This window comes from Leopardus geoffroyi, chromosome B1 (assembly GCF_018350155.1).
Source record: "Leopardus geoffroyi isolate Oge1 chromosome B1, O.geoffroyi_Oge1_pat1.0, whole genome shotgun sequence".
In the NCBI taxonomy this organism is placed as follows: domain Eukaryota; kingdom Metazoa; phylum Chordata; class Mammalia; order Carnivora; family Felidae; genus Leopardus; species Leopardus geoffroyi.
Window position 1 is genome coordinate 187,746,560 of NC_059327.1, and position 15,288 is coordinate 187,761,847.

At 41.8% G+C, this 15,288-nt stretch overlaps 1 protein-coding gene across 2 annotated transcripts in view; it reads left to right on the forward strand.

The window, feature by feature from the left end:
* ADGRA3 (adhesion G protein-coupled receptor A3) overlaps nucleotides 1-15,288 on the forward strand; it is a 135,604-nt gene that overhangs the window by 41,571 nt on the left and 78,745 nt on the right. For both annotated transcript variants that reach the window (XM_045474388.1, XM_045474390.1), the window contains exons 3-4: nucleotides 6,836-6,907; nucleotides 13,186-13,257. In XM_045474388.1, coding sequence (XP_045330344.1) covers nucleotides 6,836-6,907; nucleotides 13,186-13,257 — 144 coding nt within the window. The remainder of the gene's footprint in view (nucleotides 1-6,835; nucleotides 6,908-13,185; nucleotides 13,258-15,288) is intronic.

Below are 15,288 nucleotides of genomic sequence, written 5' to 3' on the forward strand. Positions count from 1 at the left end.
CTTTAAATCATATTACAGTACAGTACTCCGTTATTCATGAGAGGTATAATGTAGAAACACACGTAGTACATCATTGACCACAAATTTATGTACTGCGGTAGCTAAATCAGTACTTGTTGTAGATGCGGTTTAAAATATGAAAAGGGAAACCTATGTTTTTAAAAAATGAAACTGACATATATTTGTTTGCAGAGCTTTTTAGCTCCAATTGGGGGCGCTTGGGTGGCTCAGTGTGTTAAGTGTTTGACTCTTGATTCTGGCCCAGGTCTTGATCTCACTATTTCTCACAGGGTTCGAGCCCTGTGTTGGGGGTCTGTGCTGACAGTGCAAAGCCTGCTTGGAATTCTCTCTCTCCCTTTCTCTCTGCCCCTACCCTGCACGAGTGCTCTCTCTTTTTCTCTCTCTTTCAAAATAAATAAACACTTAAAAAAACACAAAAACATGCCGATTGAATTTTCTCCCGAAATATTGTTTCTCTTTGAGGTGTAGGATTGTGGACAGTTGGGCTAGGGGGAGATAGGGACTAAAAAGTTGGGCCTAATGATTAATTGTATTTTCTGGGGATAAAAAATGATTTTTATAATGAAAATTTATAATCATACAGAAAAATTTAAAGTATCATGTAGTAATCTCCCATATCACCAAGTCACTTAACCTGCATGCAAGAAGAAGTAATGATTTGCTGTCATTTTTTTTTTTTTCTTTATACTGGAACATGTGTACACGTAGACATGTTTGCTGAATTACTTGAAGGTCAATTGCAGGCATCATGACCCTCTGCCTGTATTAAGAAATGTAAGTGGTTATGAATGCGATGCAGCCGTCTCTCTGTTGCCTGAGTTTATGAATATCATAATGATTCTGTAGCTAACCGTAATTTACCAAAAAGATTTTTATAGTGAAGGTCAGCTAATGGAATTCTGTCTCTCAGCTATGGTTTGCTTTTTAAAAAAATTTTTTTCTTATCCATTTATCATCTGTCTTTGTCCATTTTGGCTGCTGTCACAAAATACCACAAACTGGGTAGCTTGCAAACAACACAGATTTATTTTTCAACAAACATTTAGTTTTGGAGGCTGGCCGGGAGGTGCAAGATCAAGGTGCCTGCAGATTTATTGTTTAGCGAGACAGCTTCTTGGTTGACTGTCACCTCACTTGGTGGAACGGGAGGAGGAAGCTCTCTGGGGTCTCTTTTATAAGGGCATCAATCTCATTCATTAGGTCTGTGCCCTCATGACCTAATCACCTCTCAGAGGCCACACCTCCTAATTCCATCACTTTGGGAGTTAGGATTTCAATATGAATTTTTGGAGGACACAAACACTCAGACCATATCAATTCCATCTATACTCTATATTGTGTGTCTGTCCCTCTCACCGAATAGACAGACATGGACTCTGCCCTTGTGGAACTTCTGGTCTCTCAGTGAAGGTGGTTTAAGCAATCAATAGAGAGACCTGACGGCCACATCAGGGCAAGTAAAGGGCACTGTTGTTCAGAGGTATTTTTTTAGAAACAGGAATGCTGTTCAAGGTGTAAAGAATGAGTAGGAGTTATGCAAGAAAACCAGGATGGAGGTAAGGGTAGATGTTGGGGGCTATTGGGATGTGTATCAGTGACAGAGCAACCACCTGCCAAGGTCTAGAGGTGAGAGAAATAGGACTCTTCATAGAAACATCTTGAAATATGACTAGTAATATGAAGAGAGAGAGGCCAGATGAGGGTGAAAGCAAGGTCTGGGACAGCATGGGAAGTCAGAGTTAGGGTAGGAAAGAAAGAGGGCCAGGGCCATGGAGGACCTTGGAAGTTAAAGAGTTTGGACTTCATTCTGAGGGAACTAGAGCTTTCAGATGTTTTCTCCAGCACGGAGACACATTCAGGTTTATGCTTAGGAAGATCACTTTAAATGGAGAGTGGATGAGAGAAACCAGGGCACCAGCCGGAACTGTGTGGGGGTCACAATGGAGAGGAGGAGAGAGAGGTGCATGGCTCTGTGCGTCATTGGAAGGCTGGACGATAGCACATCTGATAACTTTTTTTCATATTATAAAATTTATCAAACACAGAATTTGAAGGAACATTATGTCCAGCACCTTGATTTAACCATTATCATCTTCTTGGCATGTTTGCTTTATATGTCTCCCTCTTGCTCTAGGTGTAAATTAACTCAGTTCCTTCAGAAAGTCTCCACTGTATCAATGAGAAAGATGGGTTTAAATCCTGAATTCTGGCTTGGCCACTTATTAACACCAAGAACTTGGCCTGATTTCATAATCTTTTTTGCACATGAGTGTCTTCATCTGTAGCAACAGTCGTGTGTCCTAGGATTGGTTGTGAATTCTTAATGGGATGACAGGTGACAGACAACAACTTGCTGAAATTAGTGGCTTGTGTAACTGAGGAGCCCAGAGAGTTAGAGCTGGACTTCAGGCTTAACTGGATCCAGGGGCTCAGCATTAATTCTCTTTTCCTATCTTTTGGCTTCATTAGACAGGCTCTTATATACTTTTTTTTTTTTAAATAGTCTCAATGCCCAAATGGGGCTTGAACTTATGACACTGAGATCAAGAGTTGGGTGCTCTGTTGACTGAGTCAGCCAGGCACCCCCTAGCCAGGCTCTTATATCATAGAAGCAAGAGGGCTGTAAGGTTACCTCTTGACCTCTGATCAAACCACTGGAAATAGCCATTCCCTATCCCCGTCTGTCTCTTCCTCCCTACCCCAGGCCCTAGGTTGAGTTGGACCAGGGTCATGTAATCATACCATTTACTGAGACCACAGTGTTTGAAGAATCTGGATGGAGGTTGATCAAGTGCCATACCTGGAAGGGTGGTATTGGGGGCTCTGGGGCACTGTCCGTCCTATATGGTGTGTGAAGGAAGTAGGTCTGTGAGAAGAGCAAGGGAGAAGGCAGCAAAAAACAAACAAACAAACAAACAAAAAAAAACCCAAAAAACCAAAACTAAAAAAAACCTAAAAAACCAAAAACCAAAAAAATGTTTAGCACAGTGACTAAACATTAAATGATTGATAGCAGTCATAGTTTGAGTTCTCATTGTTAAATTCCGGAACCTTTCATGCTAGCTCTCCTTTCTCACCTCTATCTACTCCAAAGTTTTTGAATTCCTTTTTTTCCTTAGGAATGAATTTTTTTTTTTCTTTTAACGTAAGTTTTTGAATTTTTGAATGACTAAGTCTTTCCTTTTCTGCTGTGTGCCCTCAAAATGGAGCAGATGGGTAGAGTGTCTCCTTAGGTTTCTGCACTGATGTTAACACTTGGCCGAGTACTGGTGGGTTTCACATTACTGGGCCAGTATCTTTTTTTTTTTTTTTTTTTTTTTTTTTTAGTCAATTAATTTATTTTCAGAGAGAGAGAGAGAAAGAGCACAAGCTGGGGAGGAGCAGTGAGGGAGAGCGAGAGACAGATCCCAAGCAGGCTCTGTGTCATCAGTACAGAGCCCGATGGCGGGGCTCGAACCCACAAACCGTGAGATCATAACCTGAGCTGAGATCAAGTCAGACACTTAACTGACTCAGCCTCCCTGGTGCTCCCATTGGGCCAGTATCTTAACCTGAGTTTCCCCAGAAGCTGGTCCCGAGATGAAGTTTGAGTTCAGGTGGTTTATTTGAGAGGTGGTCCCAGAAAGCTCACAAATTTGGGAGGGAAGGGAGGAAGCCAACGCCTGGTGCCTTTGTGAGCAGCTTTGTTGCAGGGAACTGAGCCTGGACCCGGACCGCTGGGAGCTGCACGGGCACACATCACCCTCATCCCCCTGGAGGCAGAGGATTCTCCCACTCGCCTCTCTCATGGGGCAGGAGCTCTTCTCGGGCCAGTCACACCCTTCACTTCTGACTTCCCTGGAGTGGCCCTTAGGAGCTAGCCAGGAGAGAGCCCACAGGGCAGAGAGGCGTGTGGGGGGAGGTACAGGTCTGGACCCTGCTGTCACAATCTGCCTTAGTATCCGTCTGCCCTGGGCAGGAGTTTGGGGATAAGGGATGCTGGGGGCATGGCGTTTGTAGTTGGAACTTATTCTCTCCCTGATTTTCTGTGGAAATCGTTGCACCAAAGACCTCTTTTTCACTCCTAGTTTAGAGGACCTAAAAGCTGGCTGGAAGTTCCAGAAAAGGGTAGGATTCGTGAATTGACCCGAATATCTTTTGAAACTTTTATTATCATCCAATTACATTTTGTGAAGCTACCTGGCCTTTTCAGATACTTTGGGTTACTTTATTTACAAAAAAAATATCTTCGAGACTATGGTACAAAAAACCAAAAGGTCAGCTGCCTGCTTTGGCAAAGCAGTTTTCTTGTGGAATATAACGTCTGAGCTCTGATTAATGAAATACTCTTACTTAGTAACGGTAATCCAAGCATAGATTTTATGTGTAATAGTTATTTTTTAAAAAGGGATTGCAGGGGTGCCTGGGTGGCTCAGTCAGTTAAGCATCCGGCTTCGGCTCAGGTCGTGATCTCACAGTTCAGGAGTTCGAGCCCTGCATTATACTCTGTGCTGACAGCTCAGAGCTCAGAGCCTGCTTTGGGTTCTGTGTCTCCCTCCCTCTCTGCCCCTCTCCTGCTTGCACTCTGTCTCTCTAAAATGAATAGATTTAAAAAAAAATAAATTAAAAAGGATTGCGGATTACTGGGGTGGTGGTGGTGGTTCAGTTTTAGTTAGAAAAACCTGGCTCTGATTTGGGGAGGAGGGTAGAATTGAAACTGTTCCTCCAGAAGAGTACCTGATGTGTTACAATGGGAGTTAAGACCCAAGAAAGGCAGAACAGTATTTGCTGGAGAGCATGCTGCTCCCAGAATTCACAGACTGCACTTCCAGAGAAGCGTTACTGAGAGTTTCTGGTCAGTGTCTGTCACCCCATATTAAACAGCATGGAGAGTGTTGGGAGGCCAGTGTCAGCGACGTACCAAGAATGGCGGACTTTGGGGCCAGTGGGTGGCTCAGTCGGTTAAGCATCTGACTTCAGCTCAGGTCATGATCTCACAGCTTGTGAGTTCGAGCCCTGCATCGGGCTCTGTGCTGACAGCTCGGAGCCTGGAGCCTGCTTTGGATTCTGTCTCCCCCTCTCTCTACCCCTCTCTGACTTACACTCTGTCTCTCTCAAAAATAAACATTTAAAAAAAAAAAAAAAAAGAATGGTGGGCTTAGAGTAAGTGAATGACTACTACCATGTTGTGCATAGGGCCAGTCTTATCAGGATGTTTTTGTGAAATTTCCAGAAAACCTGTTCAGAAACTAACCCCAGCTTTGTAACTGGTATATGGCAATAGGTGGAATGAGCTGTTGGAAAAAAAAACCCAGCATGTTATGAAGCAGGCCAGATCCCAGTTTTCATTAGCTGATGGGACAGTGAAATTGAATGTGCCTTCCTTCACTGGATGGAAGAAAATCCGTGGCTCAGCGTTCACTACATACAGTAAGACTTCCTCGGGGGTCTTTTCTTAAACACAAGTAGGCAAGGGAAGTCACACGCTTTCTGAGTTAGAGCAGTTTGAAAAGTCAAACACAGGGTTCTCCTCTAATTTATAGACTGCCTGGGCTCAGGCTAAAATCCCATGATGGAGCAATAGTCATAAAGATCCCAGAGACCTGTCACCTCAGTGTCATGATAACAGGTGGCACCAGTGGTCCAAGATCTACTTCCAGGAAGGCCTTTTAAATCTCCAGTAAGTAAGGGACTGAAGGATCCTTTGAGGTGGCACCTGCCCTGCTAGGTTTTATTTTGGTGTTGCTCTGCATTTCTGTCCTGTTTCCCTAACTCTGTGTGCGTCCCTGTGCCACGTATAATTGTGTCACATGTGCAAAGGGCAGTGTTGCCATTGTTAGGGGAAGAAGGAAGAAGGGAATGGTGGGAGAAGTTGCAGAGAGTTTCTGTCCTTTGTCTGACATCCGGTGCCCTGCGAGATGACTGGAAACCACTTGGGACTTCAGTGGGCAAGGTTATGAGTGAGTCTGGCTCGAGGGTCTGGCAAAGCTCAAGTGTGGGCCAGCCCACTGGCAGGAATGTAGTCAGGAAAAATGGGCTGCTCTTCTGCTTTTCTAAGTCCTCCTGTAGTTGACTGTCAGCTGTCTTTGAGGTCTGTGTGAACATCTGTAGGGGGCAACTTGAGTCCCCAGCTGGACCCAGGCACCCACTGGAGAGCAGCAGCCTTATTAGCAGGTGGCTCAGATCCCCTCGGGTGGAGGGATGTGGCTGTGGCGTTCACCACCGGCCCCCCAGTGGCGATGCGCTGGCATGGCGTGGCTGTGCACTTGACCCTGGGAGTAAATTGTGCATGCCGTCAGCTGCCATTCATTGTCTTGGGGGCTAGTGGATCTTTGCTTTGAGATATATATTGTGAATTGTCACATTTTTGTTTTACAGGAATCCTAACCATAGAAGCTCAGGGAGGGAAAACTCTGAAAAACCAAATGACATGAACGTTAGAGCATGTATTTTTGAAAATGGTTTTTAAAAAAATTAAGTTTAATTATGTTCCCACATATAATCTCTGATTTCTTTCGATAACTGAAGTATAGCATACTAAGGAAGAAATTGTAGAAATAATGTATAGGATTGTAGCTTAGCCATAACTTTGAATGTGAATAGTAATAAGGACATAACATATCTTTTTTCGACATATGCCTTTATTGTATTCACCAAAAAAGTGATTTTGGAACCAGATTTCTTGAATTTGAATTCTGGCTCTACTCCTTACTGCTGGGGTTAACCTTTTTGGCGTTAATTTCCTCCCATTGTCGTTTTCTGTATAGCAGGTAGGTGTAGTTTGCCTAACTATTTGTTGCAGTGCTGATATGTGAATAACTTTTATTTCTAACAGGGACCTCCGAAACAATCTCATAAGTAGCATAGATCCAGGTGCCTTTTGGGGACTATCATCACTGAAAAGATTGTAAGTATTTGAATTGTTTGCCTATGAATTTAAATTCTTCTTTTTAAAGTAACTGTTAACCTTCTTTAAGCTTTACCATGATTAACAAAGGTGGGTTTTTAACAATTTTTAGTTAACTAGCCAGGACCGTGATGGGGGGGGGGGGTGGGAGAAAAGAGTAATAGAAGTCGTGTAAAAAGTGGTTAATTTGTACAGTAATTTGATTTGTTTCATGGGAGATGGTTGTGTCCTTCATATGCTAATAAAATGATTACTGGCTTTGCCAATGATCATAATATGTAATATGTGAATGAAGGATTTTAAGTTATAATTGCATTCAAGCTCCATCATATATCCATATCATTTGAGGCCCCTTTCTATTAATGATTCAAAGTCTTACTATTAGCGTGTATATTTTATCTGTATATTATTATTTCAAAACCTACAGAGCAGGTTTTTAGTACTTTTGAGGCTAAATAACTCCCTTCACCCCTTATTTTGCTGTTTTCACAGCTGCCCTGTGAGCTCATATTTGAGCATGTGAGCTTAATTATTATTAAGTACTGGCTGCTTACCATGGTCTGACTTCCTGGGAAGAGCTCACAGACTCTTGGGGGCAACTAGACAATGAAAATATACCCTAACACAGGCACATGTGAGCTGTCACAGATAAAGTTATAGCAATAATAATCCACCAATGACAGGAGTGGCCACCTGGGAGGGGAATGGCCTGTCACAGGAGCAGTTGACCTTCAGATTTGACCTGGCTCCTGAGGGATGAATAATACATACTGAGGAAAACAAAACGGGTATTCTAAGCAGAATGGACAATGTGGGAGAATATGTCTCTTGGGGTTGAGTTCTTTGGCCAGAGCATGAAGTATATAGCAGGAAAAGACGAGTTATGGAAGTTGGGCTGGTCATGGAGGGATTAAGTTTGGCAGGCTTTTGATGACCTGCCACGTTAAAGAACTCTGAATCTCTTCAGACAGGGCAGGCTAGGAGTGCCTGGGTGGCTCGGTCTGACTTTGATTTTGGCTCATCACGGTTGAGATCGCGCCCAGTGTGGGGCTCTACACTGACAGCACAGAGCCTGCTTGGGATTCTCTCTCTCTTCCTCTCTTGTCTGTCCTCCCCCACTGCACTTTCTCTATCTCTCAGAATAAAAATAAACATTAAAAAAAAGTGTGGGGCTAGGAGGACTTTTTGAATACAGAGTTGACATCATATTTCTGATGGCAGGAAGGAGAAACCGGTTAAGCACAGAGTGGTGGGGACAAAGGATATTGGGGATGGGACCTGCTTTCATTCCTCCCTCTGTCCCTCTCTCTCTCTTTTTTTTTTTTTTTGGTTTTATACTCTTTTATTTTTTTTTAAGATTTAATTTTTAAGTAATCTCTATACCAAATGTGGGTCTTGAACTCACAACCCTGAGATCAAGAGTTGCATCCTCTACGGGCTGAGTCAGCCAGGCACCCCTATCATACTCTTTTATTATTTAACATTTTTTTTTTTTAATTTTTTTTTTTTCAACGTTTATTTATTTTTGGGACAGAGAGAGACAGAGCATGAACGGGGGAGGGTCAGAGAGAGAGGGAGACACAGAATCGGAAACAGGCTCCAGGCTCTGAGCCATCAGCCCAGAGCCCGACGCGGGGCTCGAACTCACGGACCGCGAGATCGTGACCTGGCTGAAGTCGGACGCTTAACTGACTGCGCCACCCAGGCGCCCCATTATTTAACATTTTTAAGGTATTGAGGGTGCCTGCTCATTTTTTTTTTGTCTTTGTTTTCCATATTATTTGTATAGTAAAATCAGCTCTGTTTGTTCTTAGTTGAATCATGTCACGACTTAAATGCTGACAGTGACCTTCCCTCCCAATATTTTTGACGTTCGGTATCTATCATTCTTTCATTCAAAACTCGTTCCTTTTTACAGTCAGAGCCAGTTGTAAGAGTTGGCCATGCTACTTTCGCATATTAAAAAAAAATTACTTTTACAAATAATTTTTTTTTTCGTCTAAAATGTCTCCTCTGAAACCCTTCCTCTCAGTCTCCTCTCTTGGGTTTCTTAGTGTTCAGAATTCTGGAAGATGAAGCATAGTAGGAGTTAAAGGATTCTCTCTTTCTTCATTCTGTAAAATTGTTTAAAATCTCAGTCAGACTCTGTAGGAGGAAATTTTATTACCATGGTTTTCATTGAGGGCCCTAGATGGTGGTTCATTGTTTTTATCAGCCATGCGTGCACTCAGGACGCCCAGGGATGTCTGGAGGAGGTCTTGCCCCTGATCAGTTTTCTTCCTCGTGCACTTTGCTCTCCATTATTTTCCAGTTAAGGCTTTTTAACAAGACAAGTCAGAAAAACTGGCCCTTCTGGAGTAGGTCAGTGGTGTTAATGGAGACTGGAGTTCTGGATAAGGAAGATAAGCATTGGAGGGGAGGGGCATTACGTGGGGCATCAGAGTTGCAGAGGATCAGGGTGTAGAGTTAGGTTTCCAGCCCAGGAAAAGTAGTAACTGAGCACAGCAGTGGATCAGGTGGTGAGACAGAGACCACCATCAGTTCCGTTAAACAAAAATGGAGTCTGTTGTGGGTGCTCAACAGTGAGCCCAGCTCCGAGATACACAGGTAACTCAGGAATCCCTAGAGGGGTTGGCAGACTCGTGGAATCATATACACCGACCAGGAGCCTGGATGTGGGCTTGGGATCTTCTTACAGAGAGCTGGAGCAGTAGCTACAGTGTAGCTCTGAGAGCTTCTAGGACTCAGCCGTTCAGACCCAGACGAGGGTGTGGAACTTGGCCATTGAAGGGCTGCAGGCACCTCTAAACCGGTCACTGGGGAGAGGAGCAGCAGCTTAATACGCTTGTTTTATTACTGAGGCACTTTCTTTGTGCTTCTTACCAGGTGCACACAGACACCATGTTTGGATGGGTCAGTTTGAGTCCAGGTGTAGGAACGGGAGTCCTCAAGTAGGAAGGAAGAGAGCTGGTATTAGACTCACCCTACCAGAAATTGGGGCGGAGGCTGAACCATCTTTGTTTTATTTTTCCCTCCTGGCGATTCTGATGCTAAAGTTGGGGAACTTCTAGAATAGCTTTCCCTCCAGCTTTTTTTTCCCTCTGCGGGTGGGGTGTGACCTCATACTGCCAGATAAGACAACTTCTCTCCCTCTGTGATTGACACTACTGGATCCCAGCCTTTTGGGAGGGAAGCTCTTTTTTAGGAAGATAAATGCTAATAATATCTCCATGTAGAGATGGGAATTGAAGGGAACTTGACTGTGAATAAAAAAGCAGTTTCATCAGGCTGTTTTAAGGATAATGCAGAATATCTTAGATTCTCTGTCTAGTTCTTTATCCTTTAGTAAATAATTTCTCAAGTACTTCCGTCCAAAATAAATAAATAAGTTTCTTGATTGGTAGCATTTAATTACTAATATTGTCCCCTGCATTGCCTGAGCATTTCTTTATTGCATTACACATTAAGTAGTCTCTTGTGTTCTTGCCCAGGAAGGTAATTGCCATTTATAATAATCTTCCCACTAGAAGATACATTCTTAATTTCAAACAGCTGACTTGTAATGGAACTTACAGTATATGGTTTGCTGGCTGAGAGCATCCTGTATGCAAACTCAATGAGAAACAAACATATTCTGTGTTAGTAATGTTTGCTAGTTGCTTATGGATACAGGAGCTGCTTCTTATGAGGCCCTAAATCATTCATTTCAATTGTGCATCTCCCTCGACAGCCACACATAAAGTGTTTTTGTAAGTGTACCGTGCCTTTGCCTTTATTTTATAGATAATTTGAATCAGGAAGATTAAGTGGCTTTCTGAAGAATAAACTACCAAAAGTAGGTAAAACCCAGACCCATTCAGTTTGTCTTTTGCTTTATCAACACATTCAGGCTGATTCTCCATCTAAATGGAAACCCATTATCAATACCTAAATACCATTTTAAATAGGTATAGCTATAATGAAATTGTTTCCCAAAGAATCAGTGGTAATTACACCAGTTAAAGCTCAGAAGAGAGACAAGATAATGAATAGAGCCCAGAAATGCTTGCTTAAGCAACAATTCACAAAATGATGCCTAATTTTCTTAAACAGTAAAACCCAGAAATAAAAGGAAAATCGGCTGGAATAAAAAAAGTCCCACAGGATTAAATACTTCACTTTAACATTGTGAGGAGCAGGGTCCTGGAGCCCAGCAGGCGCAGATAAAGTTTCAGTTTTGAACTGCTTAAGATTCTTTTATCAAAAGTTGCTGTAAGATAGAGAAGGCAAAGCTGTAAAGTCAGGGAACCTCAGGATTACCTAAGCTAGCTTTTGGACTATCTAAGGGAGACACTTGGCGAGTAAGTACCTAGTTCAGATGCTAGATGCTTACCATTTCTAGTTTCTAGTCTGGCTAATAAAGTTTCTGCTGTTATCAAGCATACGGTTGAGAATCCAACAGTTTTAGTTTAGAAACAGCTGGTACAGATTCCTTCTCTAAAGAGTAGCTTAGAGTGTGGCTCAAAGCATAGGTACTTTTCCATTACAAAGAATAAGACAGACATTGAAGAAAATGTGTTAAAAATATTTCTGGAAGTTTGGTTTAGAACCTTGTTCAAACCCTTTTGTCAACATCCAAGGGGTGAATGGTTCCAAATCTAAGAACTGATAAAAATTAAGATTCATTGTTTTAGGGTTTTCTTGTATATAGTTTACTAAGTCTTGTGATGGAAAAAATGCTGAAAGCCATGCTATGTTATTTGAAGGTTACAGAAATTGTCAATTATTATCTCCCAGTTAAAATGCGGTTTCCCAGGGGTGCCTGGGTGGCTCAGTTGCCTTTTCAGCATCTGACTTTGGCTCAAGTCATGATCTCACAGTTTGTGAGTTCGAGCCCCGCATCGGGCTCTGTGCTGACAGCTTGGAGCCTGGAGACTGCTTCAGATTCTGTGTCACCTCTCTCTCTGCTCTTCCCCTGCTTGTGCGCTCTCTCTCTCTCTCTCTCTCTCTCTCTCTCTCAAAAATAAATAAATGCTTGGGGTGTCTGGGTGGCTCAGTCAGTTAAGCATCCCACTTTGGCTCAGGTCATGATCTCAAGACTTGTGAGTTCGAGTCCCATACGGGGCTCTGTGCTGGTAGCACGGATCCTGGAGCCTGCTTCAGATTCTGTGTCTCCCTCTTTCTCTGCCCTGTCCTGCTCACACTCTGTCTCTATATTTCTCAAGAATAAATAAACATTAAAAAAAATTAAAAATAAATGTTAAAAATAATTTTTTTAAATGTAATCTGATTGAAATGTAAAATTGTATTCACTGTGGTGTGAGGAAAGAACACAGTGCAGAAGAAAACAATATCTACTAAACATTTTATGTAGATAAAAAGGAAAACGTTTCGTGGACTGAGGAGAAAAACATATTTAGAGAGTAGTATTCGACCGTAACTATTAGTTAATAGTGAAGGGAAAAAATAACTAGGCTGTTACCTAGCTATTGCTGAAGTAATTTGGCTTAGAGACTGAATGATAGATCTGTGAAGTAAGAGCTAATTCTGTTTTCTCCATACACTCAAAACTTCGGACTGTTTAAGGAATGACATTAGAAAGCAGTAAGTTTCAGGTATTCTTGAGGAAATAAAAGTTCAAATATTTTGGTTATTTGCCCCTTTATTGTCTGTTAGATGTTCGCTGAGACAGCTCTGTCCCTAACTTCTCCAGCGTCGTGAACCGTGTAGGCCATCTAAGGAATTCTATCACAGACAGTAAGGTAGATGCAGTCTCCTTTTTACCACTCCAGTTTTATCTTGAGTCATTTTATAGGAGTAAATGGGGGTGCCTGGGTGGCTTGGTCGGTTAAGCGTCCGACTTTGGCTCAGGTCATGATCTCATGGTCCGTGAGTTCGAGCCCCGCGTTGGGCTCTGTGCTGACAGCTCAGAGCCTGGAGCCTGTTTCAGATTCTGTGTCTCCCTCTCTCTCTGCCCCTCCCCTGTTCATGCTCTGTCTCTCTCTGTCTCAAAAATAAATAAACTATAAAAAAAAAAATTTATAGGAGTAAATGCTTGAAATACAGAGGGCACCTATAATTAGACAGTGTGTAGTCTGTAAGTGCCAGAAATAAGTGAAAGCCAAGACTTCCTTTTTCTCAGTGCTACCCTTAACTCACTTGAGGTAGGTAAACTTCTCAGAGATGCTGAAAAGATCTTGTATGTTACCTGGGTGCTGTTCCTGAATATTGAATGTATGAAATCTTCATTAACCAAGAGAACACATTGAAGATATTTTTTCTTTCCCCTTTCTCCTTAGGGATCTGACAAACAATCGAATAGGATGTCTGAATGCAGACATATTTCGAGGACTCACCAATCTGGTTAGGCTGTAAGTACGCTTTTCTATTAAAATGTAAGAAAGCATGTGAACTATTGCTCAGATATTTATAGATACCCGTGACATGTTTAATAGTAAAGTAGCAACTGTTGGGATTATAGAAGGAGAAGCAGATAGCTGGAAATTCATTCCTGGAGACATATTGTCCTCAGAACTTAATACTCTGTTACTGTGCGCGCGCACACATGTACACACAGAGCCACACAATGTGGTATGTGCCTCAGAGGACATGTTCGTGTGGAGAGAGATGGTCGGAAGCTTTGCCAGTCTGGATAAATTTCCTCGAAGAGGTAAAACGTGAGCTGATGGTCCAGAGATTGTAAAGATTTGGTTAGTTAGAAAGGAAAAGAAGCGGAACAAATGATGCATGAAAGTGGAAATAGGAGCAAAGCCATTGTCAAGGGGAAGGCCACTGGTGTGAAGAATAAAATAGCCATTTGAATTGTGATGCCTCTGACTTTGTGATTTGGGGTGAGGTAACTTTTGTGAGCTTTTCGATTATTTTTCATCTGTTAATATAGGTTAATATAACTCAAGGTTATTACAAAGATGAATTAAAATTTGAATTGTCTGTATCTATCTCAAAATTTACATACGATATAAATGCAGAAGAACTTTGTATAAGCCATCAAATGCATTTTTTTTTTATTTTAATTTTTATTTTTTAAAATGAAGAAGAGATTCTGTTTGGGAATAACTAGAAATAAGGCCGATAATAATAGAACTTTAATTTTTTCTTAACGCTTTTTTTATTTTATTTTTTGAGAGTCAGAGATAGAGTGCAAGCAGGGGAGGGGCAGAGAGAGAAGGAGACACCAAATCTGAAGCAGGCTTCAGGCTCTGAGCTGTCTGCGCAGAGCCCAGTGCAGGGCTTGAACCCATGAATGCAAGATCATGATCTGAGCCCAAGTCACGTGCTTAACCAACTGAGCCACCCAGGCGCCCTTATAATAGAACTTTATATGGGAGCGTATGAGAAGCAGATAGAGGCTTAGATCCGATTTAACAATAGGAATCCACTGAAGCACAGAACCTGACACAGGAAGGAAGATGGCATAAAATCCTATTTTAGAGAATAGTAATCTGGGAATAGGGTGCAGGATGAATTTCGGGATTTACAGTGGAAGGTCTAGTTACGAAGGTTGTCTGTGTCTGGTTCTGTCTCTTTGTAGCTTTTCGGAATGTTTCTTCAACTTCATTCATGTTAACTTTGAAAAAGCTGTTAGGGGGCTTAACCAGGGAGATGAGTTCACCCTAGCAGGAAGGGAGGGGACTTAGGATCACCTGTGAGAATACCACAGAGGATTCCTGTTTCTTAGCAAACTCATAATACTTTTCAGTGAGCCCTTTAATTTAGGGGGAGAGGTATACGGCCAATATTCCTGTGTTGAAATAGAAGACTGATTTGGTGTAAAGCTTTACTCATAACTGGAAATCAATGAAACCAATTGCATTTTTTCTTTTTTTGAGGCTGTATCACAGCAATTTTATTTCAGTGCTTTTATTATCTCTTCTTGAGGGTTTTGTATTTTTGGTTTTTGAGGACTGCACAGGAATTGGCAAAATGAGGCATTTATGGAGAAAAATCTGTTATATTTTTGGATAGCTATGACTCAAGTAACAAAAAAGAGTCTGGAGTCTACTGTTTTCATTGACTTTGGTTCCAGATGGATTTATAGCTTCGGCAAAAGAACTAGAAGGGGCAGTCTTTATGTTAGGGCGTTTCCTTACTATTTCCTTACTGTTTGTTTGTTTCTTTCTTTCTTTCTATCTTTCCCTCCCTTTTCTTTCTTTCTTTCTTTCTTTCTTTCTTTCTTTCTTTCTTTCTTTCTTTCTTTCTTTTTCTCTCTCTCTCTGTCTCTCTCTTCTTTCTTTCTTTCTCTCTTTCCTTTTCTTTCTCTTTCTTTCTTTCTTTCCTTCCTTTTTTTCCTTTTCTCTCCTTCTTCCTTTCTTTTCTTCCTTTCCTTTCCTTTCCTTTCCTGTCCTGTCCTGTCCTCTGCCTCAAAAGCTGAAGTATTAAAG